The sequence below is a fragment of the Zingiber officinale genome, chromosome 7B (assembly GCF_018446385.1).
Source record: "Zingiber officinale cultivar Zhangliang chromosome 7B, Zo_v1.1, whole genome shotgun sequence".
Lineage (NCBI taxonomy): Eukaryota > Viridiplantae > Streptophyta > Magnoliopsida > Zingiberales > Zingiberaceae > Zingiber > Zingiber officinale.
The window spans coordinates 119292259-119311385 of NC_055999.1; the positions used below are offsets into that span (position 1 = coordinate 119292259).

The 19127-nt window shown below is 36.4% G+C and overlaps 4 protein-coding genes, 1 non-coding gene and 1 pseudogene across 5 annotated transcripts; 4 read left to right on the plus strand and 2 right to left on the minus strand.

Annotated features, from left to right (window-relative positions):
- The first annotated feature begins 690 nt into the window (after window positions 1-690).
- LOC122007273 (ubiquitin-60S ribosomal protein L40) lies at window positions 691-2575 on the plus strand. Its single transcript, XM_042563107.1, has 5 exons — window positions 691-854; window positions 947-1033; window positions 1117-1219; window positions 2156-2222; window positions 2313-2575. Exons 1-5 carry the CDS (start codon window positions 752-754, stop codon window positions 2337-2339), a joined length of 387 nt encoding a protein of 128 aa, XP_042419041.1. The 5' UTR covers window positions 691-751; the 3' UTR covers window positions 2340-2575.
- On the plus strand, window positions 1850-1945 carry LOC122007624. Its single transcript, XR_006119077.1, has one exon. It is a non-coding gene; the product is annotated as a small nucleolar RNA Z266 (small nucleolar RNA).
- Window positions 2576-4340: 1765 nt separating the features above from the next.
- On the plus strand, window positions 4341-5713 carry LOC122007275 (peroxidase 3-like). The gene is made up of 4 exons (XM_042563109.1): window positions 4341-4618; window positions 4688-4879; window positions 4965-5127; window positions 5288-5713. The coding sequence occupies exons 1-4, from the start codon at window positions 4418-4420 to the stop codon at window positions 5704-5706; spliced, it is 975 nt and encodes a 324-aa protein (XP_042419043.1). The 5' UTR covers window positions 4341-4417; the 3' UTR covers window positions 5707-5713.
- A 24-nt stretch (window positions 5714-5737) lies between these two features.
- Window positions 5738-10988, minus strand: LOC122007274 (kinesin-like protein KIN-14H). Its single transcript, XM_042563108.1, has 17 exons — window positions 10874-10988; window positions 10334-10623; window positions 10106-10250; window positions 9887-9996; window positions 9689-9808; window positions 9408-9611; window positions 8607-8816; window positions 8460-8534; window positions 8098-8244; window positions 7861-8002; window positions 7636-7745; window positions 7289-7450; window positions 6993-7195; window positions 6619-6700; window positions 6433-6537; window positions 6248-6352; window positions 5738-6177 (listed from the first exon to the last, which is right to left on the minus strand). Exons 2-17 carry the CDS (start codon window positions 10541-10543, stop codon window positions 6022-6024), a joined length of 2286 nt encoding a protein of 761 aa, XP_042419042.1. The 5' UTR covers window positions 10544-10623; window positions 10874-10988; the 3' UTR covers window positions 5738-6021.
- A 2246-nt stretch (window positions 10989-13234) lies between these two features.
- On the plus strand, window positions 13235-14429 carry LOC122004753 (heat shock protein 90-5, chloroplastic-like). The gene is made up of 3 exons (XM_042559592.1): window positions 13235-13262; window positions 13951-14042; window positions 14223-14429. The coding sequence occupies exons 1-3, from the start codon at window positions 13235-13237 to the stop codon at window positions 14427-14429; spliced, it is 327 nt and encodes a 108-aa protein (XP_042415526.1).
- Window positions 14430-14833: 404 nt separating this feature from the next.
- On the minus strand, window positions 14834-18607 carry LOC122004754 (annotated as a pseudogene).
- Window positions 18608-19127: the final 520 nt, after the last annotated feature.

A 19127-nucleotide genomic window follows, 5' to 3' on the forward strand; every position in this document is an offset into this window, starting at 1 on the left:
CGCTCACTGGATGAATATTTTTTTTTCAAACTTCCAATGGATGATTCAAACAGAAAAGTAGTGGGTTAATCTGTTGAAGGTGATGCTTCGGGTGCCGATGCCTAACCAACGTCGATCCTCACCATTATCACATAAGAACTACCGACGAATGGGAAATGTGGATCAAGCAGATGAAATAACTGAACAAAAAGATGTTTTTATTTTTCATTTAAAATTCCTCAATCAATCAGAATGAAACAAAAACAAAATGCAAATACTTCTAAACGAAAGAGGATTTGGAAACTTTTGTTCTGCTACTATCTAATCGATCTCACTAGAAAAGTAATCGCATTGAAACCTATGGAAGAGCAAAGACTGCAGATTTCTACCTCGACGATCTCCACGCGCGTCGGAAAGAATCCGGAACGAGGGATTTGAGGTTGAGAAGGTTCAGAACGCACCGAGGAAGAACACAAAAAGAATTGAATAATTTAATTTATTTATAGCCAATTTTGTACGGGTTTGGATATCTTTCAACTTAAAATCCGCACCCGTTTATTTTTTGGGCTAGGGAGCCGTGGGCCAATCGAACCGGGTTAAAGAAAACCGAATCGGACTCTATCCGGCCTGTAAAGGGTATTTTAGTCAGTTCGTAAATAAGTTACTAGGTGGAAACCCTAGCGAGCCCCACTAAGAACACTATAAAACGCTCGAAGGCTAGGGCTTTCGTTGGCGGTGGCGAAGACGATCGCGATCGAGGAAAGCCGGCGCGATGCAGATCTTCGTGAAGACCCTCACGGGCAAGACCATCACTCTAGAGGTCGAGAGCAGCGACACCATCGACAATGTCAAGGCCAAGATCCAAGACAAGGAAGGTGTTCATCGCTGGATCCGTCTGCTTGACTTACTCGATCCATTTCGATAGTTGTTTTCCCTTTTTGCGTTGCTCATTTTCTCGTGATTCTAGGGATCCCGCCGGACCAGCAGAGGCTGATCTTTGCTGGTAAGCAGCTCGAGGACGGGCGGACCCTCGCTGACTACAACATCCAGAAAGGTTCGCGTTTTATGATTTTTACTTGGATTTGCATACTTTTTTCGTAATACGACGAGTTATATGGGTGGTTTTCTGGGTTTTAGAGTCTACACTGCATCTTGTACTGAGGCTGAGGGGTGGAATCATTGAGCCTTCTCTCATGGCACTTGCTAGGAAGTACAACCAAGAGAAGATGATCTGCAGAAAGTAAGCTTGCAATTTCCTCAATTTACTGTTTTGTTTAAACGTTTGATGTTTCTTTTTCGTTCCTTGGTTCGCTTGATTGTGTCTATGAGCCTGTGTGATTCCATATTGGTTTAACGTGAATTTCGATTGAAGTTGTTTTGGATGGAACTATGGATTAAATCCTCCAAGCCTTATCGTGCAGTAGAGGTTGCCATAGGGCCAAAGATTGACACTCCTTTACTTTATCAGCTGCCTTGAATTTATTCGCAGTTGATTTTCACAGGTGTAACATGCAAAACATTAAGTCCTAATCCTTTACATGCATTTTGTAGTAAATGCACTTGTTAGGGCCCTATATATGTGTATTCTGTAGTTCTTTTTAGATGATATTTTGATAACGTTTCTATCAAATGTTGAAGATCTATCCATACATTAGATGTTTATAAAAGAGAAACCATCTAGATTTCTATGAAAAGTTGATTCTTTCTACTAAAGAACAGGGCTATTAAATTGGCCAAGATTGTCAGTTTGGTCAGATTGAACACATCGTAGGTTCTGATTGCCAACATAAGCAAAGTTAAAATATGTTTTTTCATTTGATTTACCTCAATTGTATGTTCTATATGGCAAATATTGAAACTAAACAATGGTAATTGGCAGGGGTGATGAATCAATTAGATGTGCTAAGGAACACTTTTTCTAATGAGCTGAACTTTTGAGGCATATTAATATTCTGACCTGCCAAATGCCAATTGGCTCTAGTCATATACATCTCTGAAATTTTAAAAACTTCTATGTTTTCCTCAGTTTGGTGATTCCTTGAAGTACTGTAATTTGCTGATTACAGTATAGATTTTATTGGAATCGATATTCTGCAAGTTTCTTTGTTCGTCACTACATGAAATTACTTAAATTTATTCAATATTCAGTAACCAAACCATCGGTTCATCTCATCAGGTGTTATGCACGTCTGCATCCAAGGGCAGTCAATTGCCGGAAAAAGAAGTGTGGCCACAGCAATCAGGCAATTTTTATTTATGTTTCTGTTATTTTGAATTTGTCGATCAGAATGCTTCGATATTTAAGCTATTTCCTACTGTTTCTCAATTTGCAGTTGAGGCCAAAGAAGAAGATCAAGTAAACTACTTGGTTGATTTTTATCTGGATCCAAGAGGCTTTAGAAGAACACCTGCAATATATTGGATTTTGACTGTTCTGTAGTAGACAAGTAGCAATACTCTGAGGATCTTAAATCTTAATGACTTGTTGGATGTTTCCTCAAATATTTCTTTTCACTGTTTTTTGTATTTTTCTAAATGAGATTTGACTGCTTCAGTAATGATAATTTTATGCTCGAGTGTTGCTATTTGATCATAAGGTCTATAGTGGCTTACAATTCATGTTGTACCAACTTTGCTTGCCATTGAAAATTGTTTAATTTTAGATTTTGTTCTTCAAAATAGAGTTTGAAAATTGAAAGAGTTAAGTACATGTTTATTATTAGCTTTTTTTTAAAAAAAAATTAATACATGTTTGAAGTGAATGGTATAAAAAACAATTAAAGATATCAATATTTGGCAACACTTTTTCTATCCACACTATTAAGAGGGTATTTTCTTTTAAAATTTATCAAAAATGCCTCATTTTTTATTTCATACTCAAAATAAGTTTTTTGGTTTTCGGCTGATCTAACTATAGAAATATAAATTGGGGAGGTGGGATGCTATGTTTATATAATTTTTAAAAGAGGAACATTCTTACCAATAGAACTAGAAAAAAGATAGTTTGATTTTATTTTTATATTTTAAGAAATAAAATTGACAACTGAAAGTTATTATAATTATTTTAAATAGTTAAATTTTCACATAATATGATCGTCCCTTTCTCTAAGGTTTTTTTTTTTAAAAAAATTAAGCGTTAAGATTTTACTCAATTAATTTTGAGAATAGACAAAATATACTTGGATAAATTCGAACCATAATTTATATACACTCAAAAATCAAATTTTATCTGATTAACAATTAATCCAAATAAATTCGTCATGTGGTTATTCATTTGACAGTTAGATAAAATGATCCTATAATTTATCTTTCTTCGTATAATATAGAGATGGGTGAAAATAACCTACCATTTATCAAATAATTTCTGAATATAATTTATGCATACTCAAAGAATTTTAATCTTAGTTGCTCTTTTAAGTACGATATGTAAGAATGAATTTGCCCTTGAAACTATGGTACAATGAAAGGATGTCAAATTATCACTTAAGTATTTATGGTTTGATCCATAATTACTATGTGTTTATACAGATTTTTCCTCTAAATAGATGTGCAATCACGGAATGTTGGATTTCTGGGTTGGGTCGCACAGCGTGAGTATTTCCTGATTTATCATGATAACCGATAAAAAACTTTCATAGGACTGAACCAGATCGCCCCAGATTCAATGTTATCTTGTTCAACATTTTATTTTCTAAGAATGAATTTAGTTTTATTTCAATGAAAAGAAACTCCATGCGTTCATTTATATATGTTTTACCTACCTTTTTTGAAGAGAAAATGGATCAAATAACTTTGGGGGCTACTGTACAACAGTTGGTTAGATCCTTTAAACAGTTAATCAGACATGTAATATTTGAATCTCAGCTACGGAGCATTGCATAGATTTTTCTCCAAGGACGACGAATCTAAGAAACTTGGTCGCTTGAATGAATTTTTTTTAATATTTTTCGATTTATCCTGGTGGTCAATAGAAAATTTTTGTAAGATTGAATCTGTCACTTCTAGAATGAGTTGGTTCGAGGAACCGGATACCATGATTAAAAAAACAAAGAAAACAAAAGGATCAGATACTTTTCCGTCCACGCACACAACAGTTCCTCCTTTATAAAAGAAAAATATACCAATTTTCTCTTCAACTATGTGAAACAACATTCTTAAACAATGATTAGAATTAGCATGATCAAATGATCACTGCAATCTTTTAATGTTCATCTATCCATTTTAATCTCAAACCAAATTTCTTTCTGCAAAGATTCTTGTATAATTTCATTGCCTTTGGAAAGATAGAACATATGCTCTTCCTCTTTTAGCTTATTAAAGAGTATAAAGCTTCCTCCAAGTCTACAGTTTGGTATAACTTGGAGACCATTATATTTGATGCTGCCAAACCAGTTCCATCATATGACAGTTTTGTTTTGCCTCTGCAACAACAAGGAACATGAGATTTTCAGTTTCTGCGATACCGATAATTTTAGGCCTCCTGAGCTGTGTTCAAGCCGATTTAGAGATCGGTTTCTATGCCAATAGTTGCCCGCGAGCTGAGATGATGATCCTAGACTTTGTTAGGGAGCACATCTCCAATGCACCCTCTTTGGCTGCCTCTCTTCTCCGAATGCACTTCCACGACTGCTTTGTCAGGGTATCGACTCACCTCTTTCGACAAGTTGTTGTTTTGCTTTCAATGAGCATGTCTTGATTCCTTTTATAGGGTTGTGATGGCTCTATCCTCATCAATTCAACTAGAAAGAACAAAGCGGAGAAGGCATCCATCCCGAACGAAACACTTCGTGGATTTGACTTCATTGATCGGGTGAAGAGCTCGGTCGAAGAAGAATGCCCGGGAATCGTATCGTGTGCTGACATTCTTTCATTGGTTGCTCGAGATGCTGTTGGAATCATAGTAAGTCTATGTGATACATCATATTGAGACTTTGAATGAAAAAAGAGTGCTAGAAGTTTTAATGAGACAACTTATTTGATGATAGGGAGGACCATTTTGGAGAGTTCCTACCGGCCGTCGCGATGGCCTAGTATCAAAGTTCTCAGAAGCATCGTCGGAGATTCCATCCCCGACATCGAATTTCAGCACATTGCTGAGTTCTTTTAACAAAAAAGGACTAGATGTTACAGACCTTGTTCTACTATCTGGTGAGTTGCAAGTATGGCAAAATATGTGAAGCATTCTTTCGGTTACCGACAAATTACCCTGATGTTCAAGTGCAGCAAAGTTTGACAAAGTAGTTGTTGGCTAATAACTGAAAAACACATCGAACAATTGAACTTACAAGTCATTTTGTTGGTGCTTCAGGAGCCCACACGATCGGAATTGCTCATTGCCAATCGATCCACGATCGGCTTTACAACTTCTCTGGCAAAGGTGAGCAAGATCCTTCCATGGACAGCCTCTACGCCGTGAACCTGAAGCAGAACAAATGCAAGTCATCAAATGACAACACAACAATCATCGAAATGGATCCAGGAAGTTTCCGAACATTTGATGTCGGGTACTACCGGAATGTACTGAAGCGAAGAGGCCTTTTTGGATCGGACGCAGCTCTGATGACTAATGAGGCAGCCCGAGAAGCCATTACGAGTCTCGTGGAAGGCCCCCTGGAGAGGTTCTTCAGCCAGTTCGCATTGTCAATGGAGAGGATGGGCAGCATACGAGTGAAGACCGGTTCTTCAGGTGAAATTAGAAAGAATTGTGCCGTCGTAAACGGTTCTTAAGAAATCAATGCTGTGAAAAAAGATTAGCAAGATGAAAAGATTTATCTGATCATTTCATGTGATCAAACCACTACTCTTCACAAATTAACTCTTCATAGGTTTGTGTGAAAACGATCGAAAATAAAATACATGGTGTGAGCACGAAACAGCTCCCGTTGCTACAAATAACAGCACTTTGAATTCCAGTTACAGATTCAACTCCAATATGCAAGTTTGGTTCCAAACTATACAAGTGAGCAGAAAAACAATGTTAGAACTTGAATTGCGTATCGTGTAATGGCGGTAGCAGCAATTAGCAGGCTTCGAACATTTCTCTCATGAGTATGTAAGTGTTTGGCGTCGAGGAATGCCAATCTCACACGAATTGACCCTGGCAGCAAAGCGAAGTGAGCAAAGAGATTCACCAGCTGATGATGCCTCTGGTGAAATGTTGACAAACATTAATGTCTTTGAATCCCCCCCGAGGCACGGCTATCAATGAACAAAGTGTTGATCAGCCAAACGGAGGATTATTCGGTTGAAAATATATAATGATACTTACCTGTAGAAGGTAAGTTAACTTAGAGTTCCTAAAAGGCACATGGTCATCTTTCTTCGCGATCGCATATATTACATCGCTTAAGGCTGATAAACTTTTGTTGATTGCCTAAAACAATGAGATAAAAGGCAAGTAAACATACAAGTTACTCTCTATAATTCAGTCAGTACAAAAAGATATATATCTACCTGAGTTTCCTTGAGGCGGTCACCGGTAGAGCCACTTTTAGCTAGGCGCTCACTTCCCGCAAGATCAATTAAGTTAAGCACCCCTTGAACCTGCTGTTCGGTATCCTGAAGTTGATAATCTTCACTTAGCTTCAGAGTTCAAAACAAAGCAAACCTCTTATGGAACTTATAGTTGAGATAGCGAACCTCATTAACACCAAAGATCCTTAAAGTGAAGACAAAGTGGCTTCTTGAAGATTGATCATTCATTTGGGTCCTGCCGACAGACCTACTCACAGAATTCACATGAATTTCTCAGGCTTGAATTTCACTTTAGCAATCACTATTTTCGAAGAAACTAGGTGATAATATGTATATTGACATAGCTAGTATTATGCCTATGTTTTAGATAGAATTAGTTGTGTTTAAGGTTTTTGTGGTGAGTCTGTAAATACATGAAATGCATGTGTTCAAGCAAGCCAGAGTAAGCATTACAGAAAGTCCAATGGATGAATGAATTTACACAAAAGAAACAAGTGCAAAAGATGAACAAACTAGGTTTAAGACGATCCTAACTTTACCTGCTCTGCGCAGCTTGCTGTAGGAGGAATGAGACTTCTTCCATGCTGCAAACATCTACTATCGTAAGATCTGATACAACTGTATTTCCGTTTGAATCATGCTTGATCGTGTATTGCTTGGTACCATTTGCTTCTGGATTACTACCGCGAATTGGAGATAGTAAATCACGAATCGTCTCATTGTATATTTCAAGAGTAGACGCCTATGAAATAGAAATTTCTGAAGTAAATCAAGCTAAGAAGATGAACGGAGAAAGCATTAGGACGAATAGAATAAGAAGGAACCATAAACTTACTTGCATTTTGTATTTCCAACCTTGACATGTTAATGATTGACTAGTTTGGAATATTTGCTCCAGTGACCTTGGTATAAGGCCACTCTGCTCAGTACATTCAGGATTGCCCATCATGGTGTAGGTTTTCCCAGAACCGGTTTGCCCATATGCAAATATGCAAACCTAAAAGGACAATGCCATCTTTCTAAAAACATGAAATCATCATACAAAAATTCTTTTTGATAAGAAACAAGAGAAGCATCTCTAAAAGGTAAAAAAAAATGACCAAATTGAAGTGCTTTGGATAAACCAATCTTTGTATCACAATAATTCTAGAAGCAATAAAGTTCGAAGATCAAATAAAGCACCTTATAGCCATCCAGTGCACTTTGAACTAGCTGTGAGATTTCTACAAATACATCTTCTTGTGAAGCTTCATGATTGAACACTTGGTCAAAAGCAAAGGAATACACCTGGGCTGTTCGTCATTGCATTGGTCCGGAAAATATCTTGTATTAGGGTGGACATTGCATATTATAGAACATTGTTGTCGGTATAAGAATCCTGTGGAAAGAAAACACACATTGACATACCATTTTGTGCCAAGTCAATACCACGCCCAAGAAACTCGAGGGATGTTGGATAAGAAACAACAGCTCCATCTGTGCCATTTGAGTAAGTAGGAAGTAAAAGAGGGCGAACTCTACAAAACACTCGAATATTTCCTTTGAGTTCCTGTAGTAATGAGATTCTCATGAAGTTTACAAGAAATTCATGATCAATTAGATTATTTTTGACAATGAATACATTTAGTGAAGTGGCATAAATACCAATATGGTGTTATGCAACTTTTTTCGCAATTTTTCAGCCTCAACTATCTGACATTCTGAATCTGCAAGGCGATCTTGCAAATCCTTTATAATTCTCTTCTGATCTTCATATTCTGTCATTGTCTCAATGGTCGCCAAGTCAGCTCTCTATAAAATCAGCAAAAATGTCAGAAACATGGAGTTTGATGGTAGACAAGCTGGAGTTATTGGCTAAATATATATTAATTCTCATTAACACGATAGAAAAACAATATTGCACTTTCCCAATGTGATTTACTATTCTAGCCAATCCCATATAGTTGAGACAAACACAACTTAATGATGATGATATTTATTATTACAAAGTATTAAGAGTCACCGACCTTAAGCATATCACGAGAAGCAGCAAGCTGATGCTGCAACAATAGTATTTGTTCTCTTTGTGAAGCACATGTTTCCTGTAAGTAATAAAGAGTTAATCCATAAAAGAAGCAGGTTTCGTGATGAGATTGCCTCATTTGAAAACAAACCTCCAGAGCAATAATCTTTGTGGATATACTATCCAAATCTTTGGATGATTTGCCAGCAAATTCCTTGTAATTATCAACTTCTATAGTCAAGTTTTTCACTTGTGGTAATAAATTATCACGCTCATCACGTACTAGCTGCAGTTCAGTTCTAAGGAAGTTGACATCCTTCTTTAGCTCTTCATTCTGTTTAATGGCGTCTTGCTGAGATGACTGAGGCAAAAAACATACAGACAAATTATTGCAAAGATGGGCAACGCTATCAAACTACAACTACCAAAACAGCTATAGAACCAAAAGCAACCACATTTTTGTGAATATAAACAAGCATGAATGTGAAATGTTAACGACTGTACTTGTACAAAATAATGGTCAAGTGAAGTTTACCAAAGTATCACCTCAAATTTGTTATTTGTTGAAAGATTGTTAATACTAAATGGAAGGTGGATGCAAAGGAGAAATTGCTTCCACAATAAGACATAAGATACTAAGATAGTCCATAATCAGATTAGAGAACTCATGCCAAATGATTAGCTATGGAAGGATGTGATAAAGACGAGTTGTTGCATCCTTTGGATCCAATAATCGGAAGATGAAAGACTTCACAAGCAATGAAATGACAAAATAGCTACTAATTTAACCTATAAATTAAAAAACACAAAAGGAAGGGGAAAAAATGCATAGAACTACTACAATACTACTCATGTGATTAGAAAAGTGTTGTAAAAGGAAAGAAGGCAATATATTGAGACAGTAAGCAAGGACATCTAACGTAATAAAGTGTATATTAGGTAGACAACAAACCCTGGACACATCCAACTGATTTTTCAGTGAGTTGGTATGGTCCCTTGTACTAGCCAGGTTTTCCATTAGAGAACTTTTTTCCTTCTGAAGCCTTGAGATTGTTTCACCATTTTTGTTGGCCTCGTTCTGAAGATTACTGTTGTAATGTTGCAAACTGGTATTGTACTCTTGTAATCTTCTATTAGTTTCTTGTAATATTTTTAACTGGAAAAATAATATATAAGAGAGAAAAGTTAATAAAGATCATCAAAAGAATTATTGAAATGAACTATAACATGTACCTGGTCACTCATACATTCCTTCTCTTGAGTAACTCTTTCAAACTCTGCTGCTACACTTTCTAGGGAATTCTCAACTTCAATTCTTGTGCGCCTTTCATTCTCATGAGATTCGATAGCAACCTATGCAGGTTTTCTAGTTCTCGTTATTCACAAGAAAATCAATCAACTAGTAGGCATGAGAGTATTCAGGGCTCTCACCAATTTATCAGATACTTCCTTCTTGATCTGCTCTTGCAAAAATAAATTTTGTCCTTGAAGCTCCCATGTGGTTGCATCCAATTCTTCGATCTTAGACCTCATCTGGAACTCTATGAAAAATGAGATATCAATTGAGCCATTGATAACACTTGACACAATCAAATCAAATGAAAGTTTGTTGAATTTTCGTTCAAGTTAAAGATTAAAAAGGGTAAATACCAATCTCATCATGCCTTTTCTCTTCAGTCTCCAACGAATTTCTAAGCTTCTCTACCTCCTCAGTGTACCCATCATTGAGCTCCATGTACCTTCTGATGCAAATCCGAAGCTTTTTGATATATTCGATCATCTTCTCGCTCTTCCCCTGAGGAATCGCCGAGATAAACAACAAAATCATGCAAAAGCAGTAGAAAATCAACTGAAAACCTCAACAAGGAAAGTTATCACCTTGTAGTCGTGCTTGTTCTTGCCCTTCATCTTCTCGGCCAAAAGTCTCTCCACGTCCTCCCTCGACCCGAACACGATACCATCCGTGCTTCCAGCATCTGAGCTCTGTGCAGCAGCCGCCAGCTCACACACTCCTCCGGAGTTGGGAGAGTCACTGACGCACGACAGCGCCTGCCTCGCCGCCAGACCCTTGGTCGCAGATCCCACCATTTTCCCCAAGACGCCCCGATACCACTCTTCTGTGGATCGAGCTAAATCCCTAGAAAACAACCCTGAAGCGCAGCAGGGATCTACCAAACATGAAGGAGGGCATGAATATGAGCGGAAAGGAGTTGGTTCTGCCGAAATAAAAGGTAAAGGTAGGATTTTTTTTTAAGGTGGGAGGTGGAGCTATCGGGTGAGGTGGGGTGGCTGCAAGATGGAGTGGAACGAAAGGCAAGAGGGAGGACTGAGGAGCGACGCGAGCCGTCACTTCGACGACTCGAAAGGCAGGAGGAAGGGGAAGGATCGAGGACAAAAATAAAGAATAAAAAATCGCACCTTTTTCTTCCCGACAACGCCGAGGAGTTCGCCGTCTTCTTCCTGCTCCACTTCGACGGCGATCGATCGAGATTGGCTTCGAATTTTTTTGAACTCGAAGCGGGGACGACCTTTTCTACGGAAATGACCCTCTGATGCACCACGAATATTAAAGACGAAATGGGCGGTCACGATCGCGTCTCCTCCATCCTTAAGAATTATTCTTTGTAACATTTTTTATTTTTATTTTTCTTCAGGGAAATTATTAATTGTTTTAAAATATCAAATTTCATTTTTGCGCGTATAATCTTCAAAGTATAAATCGTGCAAACCTGTCATTATAATTACTTTGACTTTGTTATTGAATAATAATAATAATAATAAAATGGTAATTAGTATTTAATAAATTTCATAAATCAATGGCACACATTTCCTATTGCTAGCGACAGATCACAAATTTAATAAATAATTAAATAAGTAAATATTTGTAACTTAATTAGTTTTTAAAAATTATATATTTAAAATCCTTTTTCCATTTTTTTGTTATTGAATATTTGTGTCATTGAGTGCATAGTAAATTACACTTATATATTTAATCTGCCTCAAAAAAATCTTAATAAATATTTGTCTCTTTGCTCAAGTCAAATATTTCTCTAAGAAGATAAATAGATAATTCACTTGTGTTTTTATTTTCCGAATGAAACTTATTTGGTTATGTTTAAATTTTAAAAACAAAACGAGTTTTGGGGTAAAAGCGAACTTTGAAATTATTGTTTTCATCCACATCAATTATCTCTATTCAAAAATTTTATTTTAAATTTTAAATAAGTTAACTAAAAATCATCTGTATCAATTATTCTATGATTATCTAAATTTAGAAAATGAAATATTTATCCTAAAAATAAAATAATATTTCTTTTTAATCTCTCCTTCCACTTATTTTATAAATATAATAATAAAAAATAAAAGAAAGAGAAGAAAATAATAAAAAATTAAGGATGATGAAAATATTAAGATATTTAATATAGTATATAGTGAAAAGAGATTATCTAAATTTAATAAAATAAATTATTTATCTTAAATTTTAAATATAATAATAGAGAAATTGATATAGATGTTCGTTTTGACACTTTTTGTGGGCCCCATCATTTATGTGTCTATCTAGATGAATTTTCTAGATGAAAATTCTAGATGACAATCATTTCTCTTTCCACATAAGCACAAATTTTCTCTCCGCCCGCCTCTTCTCCATCTCGAACTCTATTTTCTCTTCTCTCCGCCTCCCTAAACCCTAAGAGCTCTCTCCGCTCTCCGCCCCATCGTGTCTCTCCGCTCTCCTCCCCCATCCAACGCTCTCTCGTCGCGCTTCGCCCCATCCAACGCGATCTCGTCGCTCTTCGCGCTTCGATCTCCGCTCTCCCCATCTCGAACGCTCGGCCCCAAGGCAACCTAGATTCCTCCCCTCGCCCCCGCCCTGCCCGAAATCTGTCCTGAGGCCAGGTATCAGGTATTACTTAGCCGATTTTACGATTTTTGTGATTTCTTTTTGTCCAAATCAACTTGCTTCGATTTTGATCTTCATTTTCCTCGATGTTCTTCTGTTTAGTTGCTCGGCTCACCTCAGGATAACTGCTGGGTTCGACTCTCCTTGCAAACAAGACTAGACTGTGGCACAATCCGGTCAGTGGTTTGATTCTATCTCGGTCAGACTTAGTAAATTTTTTAGATTTTTTTTTTTTGAGTATTGTGAGGGGGCTGCTGTATCGCATGTGCCTAACACGATAAAGGGGAAGATTTTCATTTTACAATCCACAGGACATTCAACCTGAAAAATGACTTAATTAAACTGAGTTAAGAGCAAAGTTTGATTATGTTTAAGCTTAATAAACTGAGACGTAATCTAAAAAGTTTATGAATCAGATCAATAGAATTTATTTGGAGCAGAGTCAACCGAAACAAAAGTCATTTTGATAGAGGGCAGTACTGCACTAATAGGCATCTCTTAGCAACTCCATTCCCTTTTGCTTCCCTTAATTAAACTATGGTCTACTCATCACTATTAGTGAACTTCTTTTCTAAGTCTATGTCTTTTTGATATATTTTTTCTATGTTCTTTCTCTATCGGTTTTTTTTCTTTCCATGAAGTGAACCCTCATTCTTGTATTTCAAGAGATGCAAAAATATTTCAAGAGATGTTCTTTCTCTGATTTATACAGTAATGCAAAAATTGCTTATTTTCTGTTTTTGAATTGATTTAGCATACAATCTATGACCATTAAAAAACATTTGAATCTAAGTAATTCTCGTTTGCTTAATAGGGTGGTATTTCATGTCATCATCAAGTTACAGCTCCATCGACAATACGAAGTTTGAACATGTACCATGCAGAGTCTGCGGACGAAGAACATTGGTATGTGTTTCTAGATCGATCAAAAATCCCGGAAGGAGGTATTATGGATGTGGCCAACATGGTTGGCAAAAATGGGTGGTAGCCGATACTTTGTCTAATGAAGATAGCAGTGAAAGATGTCGTGGAAGGTTAGGTAGAATAGAGTCAAGGTTAGGAAGTGAACACATTGCTTCTCGTGGACATATTCTAGGAAATTGGAATGTACCATCAGTGGTCTGGATATTAGTTATAGTGAATTTGACTCTTTTGGCCGTATACCTTATTACTCTGTTAGTTCGGTCTTGTTAATTAGTTTTGAGTAATGTTGTTGTTGTAATATGACAGATTAAATGTTTGTAAGAACCAGCTGAAGGCTAATTGGTTTATTAGTTTAGGTGGTTAATTAGTGTTGACTAATGTTGGTATTGTAATGTGATAGGATAATTAGTTTTTAGTTAAGATGGATGATGCGAAACATGTTATATAATGGTTTGAACATTTTGTAATGATTTATTTAGCGTTGTTTTTCTTTCGGGACTTAGTTCTCATCTCTGATACTTGTTTAGCCAAGCAAGAATGTGAAATTGTATGGCAGTATTACGTGTTATGTTAAATCCAAGCAAAAATAGTTTATATCTCCCTCCAAAACATGCCTGAAAGAAGCAAAAATAGTTATTTCTATATGGCAAATAGAAATTGCTTGTTCTAGAACATGGCTACAAGAATGATCCAAGCAGTGCAGAAGCAAAGAGGGGCGTGGATTTACCATATGACACGGCACTAATATCCAGTGGTTATACTGTGAGTCACAGCTCGACCTCTTTCATTCACATCTGTTCATCAAGTCATATCACCTGTATTTTTTCTGTGGATATACCGATATTCTCTATCCAGACTTTTAGGTTAATCAAATATAATAATTTTTGTTTAAGAAAGAAATTCTCCAATTTCGTCAATAACCAAGTTTTGTTTATTCCTCAGCCTGACAATCTTGCTAAAGTGGGAAACAAAATCTATGAGATGATGGTCATTGCACTTGGTGGAAGGTGGGGAAGAACAGACTCACTGGGAGCAGCAGAAGAAGCTGATGCCGAGGCAACAAGCTCTGAGGGCAGCTTTGAGACAGTAGAGGCAAAGGTGGTCGAACCATCAGAAGTGAGGACAGAGGATGATCCTTGGAAGGATTAAATCGATTCCTTGAGATTATTTGTGGATTAGGCAAAGGTGATGAGAAGGGGCCAAGGTGATGAGAAAGGGAGTAGTGTAGGTTGAGGGTATTAATTTTGTCATAACGATCAGCGAGAACGAAGTGTATAATCATTATGTTGGCTGAAAGGCCCCAAGGTTGACTGTTGGTATTTGTATGTGTATCGTTTTAATAGGTCATGAGATCGATTTGTGTACGAAATGCATTGTAGATCATTTGACCCCTCATATCAAAGGTCATGAAGTTTTCGTGATTTATTTATTTAAGATTGGGTAAAAAGATCCATCAGTTTTGCTACTCTTACTTGAACCAAATAATGCAAATGCAAGAGAGACAAGAGAAGGTTGTGTTTTCGTGTCACAACTTAGCGTCCTAGTAGAGAATCTTAGTGTGGTGGTTGTGGAGGTAATCTGTCTGGTGTCCGTCGACTATCAGAATTCAGACTGGTCTCACCATTTTGGGCCGGGTCACTGTATCGAGAACTACCACGGCTATCGACACTTTTTGATTTGGGTGAACTCTTGAAAGAGTCATTGACTGGTCCTTTTGTGCCGGCGGCAAAGGCAAATCTCCAATCATCGCCTGAAGCAGCATTTCTCCTTGGGTTGCTTTTTGCACAGCAAGAGAAAAAGGTTTTGGTAAGTTGTTCATCATGGATAATCTTCACAGGTTACCAAAAGTAAATTTCAAATAGCAGAATATTAATCAGGCTGTCCTGTTTGCAAAAACAAATAAATAAATAAATCCTGGTTTAATGTAATCAATGTCTTCAAAATATAAGATCTTCACAGGTCTAAGCAATCAATGTCGTGCAAAAAAGAATTATCAAAGCCCCTCTTTAAGGTAAGGCCGGAAGTATAAGTGAGGGGAATTTCACATATTAAATTGACAGAACTAGAGTATGATCACCAACTAGAGTGGAAATAGGAAGAATACAAAGTATTGAACTCGCATTACATGACCTTATAAACTTTAGAGAATAAGCATCAATTATCACAACAAATCTGCTCAATCAAAACAAAAGTTCAAATCATATTTCTCAAAAAAAACTTCGTCTTTAGTAACCAGCAAAAAAAGGTGGGCCCATCAGAAACAAACTAAGAGAGAATGTAAGCAGAATATATAGTCTCTCAGAGCTTCTGCTTAGTCTCCAGATCAGTCTTCAAATCTTTTTTCACCATCAGAATGTACAAGGGAATCATGCTTGCCATTTTCCATGTTGGTGAGCTCTTCTACACTCACCGTTGGGCCCTCGATGACCTGCAAGCAAATCAATGAAAACCAAATCAGCTTAGCATGATGGATCATCAAATAATTATAGAGAAATTAACTAAGAAAAGGTGGGAACCACCAACTTGATAGTTTTGACTGTTTTAGTTGTAGTGTTATCTTTGCAATGTCCAAGCGTGACCAAAGACTTTATCATTTCTTCATCAGTTTCAATTGATCCAGTTAATTTGTTATCCGAAAAATTTTGTTACTAGTTAGAAGATATCCAATTGAGAGGAATGCCCAAGCTAAAAGAGAAACAACCATTCTTCGTAGCTGAAAATTCTGTGTGCCAACATGCAAAAGAAGACGGCTGGAAAAGTCACTGGGGATGGAATGTCATTCATGTAAACCAAAATGGCAAAAAGGAATAGCACAAAAAATGATCCAGAGAATCCTCCTATTAACTTTCAATAATATTTGTGACAACATAGCAGTGTATTGACAACATCTCAAGAAAATAACCTAATTTACTGATGACAGATGAAGTGAATCACACTACTTAATATTGTACAAACGTTATTAACAATTTGGACAAATTATAGGGACTAACCTTTGCTTTGACATCATATTTTAAGAAACGCATATTATGATGTTCCTTGGCTAGTTGTCACAGAATTAATCACCTGAAATTGTATCCAACAAAGAACCCTATAAATAGTAAATAGAGATATTTGACTACAACAAAGTATATCAAGCAAAAGTTATCTTATAGGTACCGAACAATAATCCTCTATCGCTTAAAACATAATAAAACATACCTTTTTTCTGGCCTTTGCAACTGATTTCTTCACAATTTGTTCAATCTTAGATTGTTTCCTCTTTGTGGGTGGACGACCTCGAGATCGTACTTTTAATGGAGAGTGTATTGTTTTTGAACTCGATGTAGATGCTTCTTTCAGTTGGTCCGCCCTTGAATGATCTGTCTGAATAGCAATCAATTTTTCCTTCGCATCTTTTAAGATTTTAACCAAAATAGAACAACTGTCATCATTATTTGCTCCAAGTTGTTGAACCTCTTGTATCAATGGAGTGAGAATATTATACCGATGTCTTTCTTCATCACAAACATATTCATCATAAATATTAGTGATACTTTGATAACCACGCTTAATATCTTTGCGCCATCGATCCATAATATAATTCATAGGAACCTCAATCACCTTCATTCGTATCAATACAGAGATCACATGCCTACATAAAATTCCACGAAACTCAAAAAGATGGCATAGACACTTAACTTGACAATCTAACTCGGTATAGTGTACCCTGAAGGAAGCATCTCTTATAGGGTCTCCATTTTTTCCCAACAAAGTTTCTACCACTTCAAATATAAAAGCAACCCCTTCTTGCCTCACTAGTGAGGTATTGCAAAACATCAACCCTCTTATCTCATCTTGGAACAACTTAAATAAGTTGTTAGTGTAGAAACTTTGAAATTGTCTTTCAATAGGATAACCAGTAATTACCGGTATCATTGAATTAAATGAACCAAAATCCAAATGTTTTTCTTTTTCAATCTTCTTTTTCAGAGCATTATCATACTGTTCAACAAATTGCTTCAAAGAAGTTTTGGAATGAACATATTCATCAAAAAAAGCATTCATACTTTCACTCCTTTGAGATGTGGACATACCTGCCCAAAACTTATCTTTGACGTACACAGGTATCCATTTATTCCGTTGTTCATACAAAGATTTCAACCAGTCATTGTTCTCCAAATTAAAATGCTCAATCATTGTCATCCATCTCTCATCACATTCATCAACAGTAAGCGAGTTGTAAACAATATTCTTCAATTGTTTCTTTATCATTTTATATTGAGCATGACCACCTAACTTTGCTGGTAGTTTTTTCATTATATGCCAAAGACACAAACGATGATGAGAATTCGGAAATATCTCTTCAATAGCAATTGCCATGGCACGACATTGGTCTGTGATTATGGCCTTTGGAGCACGTCCAAGCATACATGTCAGCCAAGATTTGAACAACCATATGAATGTTTCTGAATCTTCACTTGATAATAATCCACATCCAAGCAAAATGGATTGACCATGATGATTCACCCCAACAAAAGGAGCAAATGGCATGTCATAACTATTAGTTAAATAAGTTGTATCAAAAGTCACGACATCAGAAAAGTAATCATATGCAGCCCTACATCTTGCATCTGCCCAAAAAACATTTCTTATTCGAGATTCTTCATCTAAATCAAGCACATAAAAGAAGTTTGAGTTCCGACTTTGCATGCGGCAAAAATAATTACTCAAGGCTTCAGCATCTCCATCCCCTAACCTCAACCTTCTAGCTTCTGAAATAAAATTCCTACACTTTCTCTCATCAAATGACAAATTCTCATAGCCTCCAGCCTCAACTACCAATGAATGAAAACTTTTACTTAAAGTTATTCCTGCTTGATCATTTAATTCAAGTTTCCTCTTTGTAGTTGAATCCAATAATTTATTACATCTAAAATGTCGTGACTTTCCCGGGCTCAAGACATGATTATGTTCAAGAGATACACTATTTATCACAAAGTTATCATCATTCCGAATAACAACATTAATCTTAGCTTTGCAATTCGTCTTAGTAGAAGGTCTAGGGTACAAAGCATTTTTCCTTGAGATATTGTTTTACCACTTTTGGCACATCCAAAACAAAAATATTTTTGCTTTCCATCATCTCCCTTCTTTCCACCTAATTTGGAAATACCGAAACCAACATTCTGAGCATAGGATTTATAAAAATTACGAACTTCATCTTCAGATAAAAAAGTCATTCCAATCTTAGGAATCATGATTTCATTTAAACTAGACGGAGATAGGTCTTGATGCACATTCTCGTTGTTATCATTTACCTCATTTGAATCACTTTTTCCTTGTTCCATGACTATTTTTCACCTACATTTATTCAAAATAGAAGGCAGATAAGTATTCACCTACATTTTTTTTTATATAAAAAAATAGAAAACAGATTCAAAAAGTGAAGTATCCAGTGAAATTAGCAAAGAATTTTCTTCCATAAAATAAAGGAGGGAGTTGAAATCAAATAAGGAAAAGAGTCTTATTCATAGGAGAACCCCGACAACTCAATCCTAGATCTTCTAGTTTATCTGTAAAGTGACCGTGACTGTAAAATGAAAGTCTTCCCCTTTATCGTGTTAGGCACATGCGATACAGCAGCCCCCTCACAATACTCAAAAAAAAAAAATCTAAAAAATTTACTAAGTCTGACCGAGATAGAATCAAACCACTGACCGGATTGTGCCACAGTCTAGTCTTGTTTGCAAGGAGAGTCGAACTCAGCAGTTATCCTGAGGTGAGCCGAGCAACTAAACAGAAGAACATCGAGGAAAATGAAGATCAAAATCGAAGCAAGTTGATTTGGACAAAAAGAAATCACAAAAA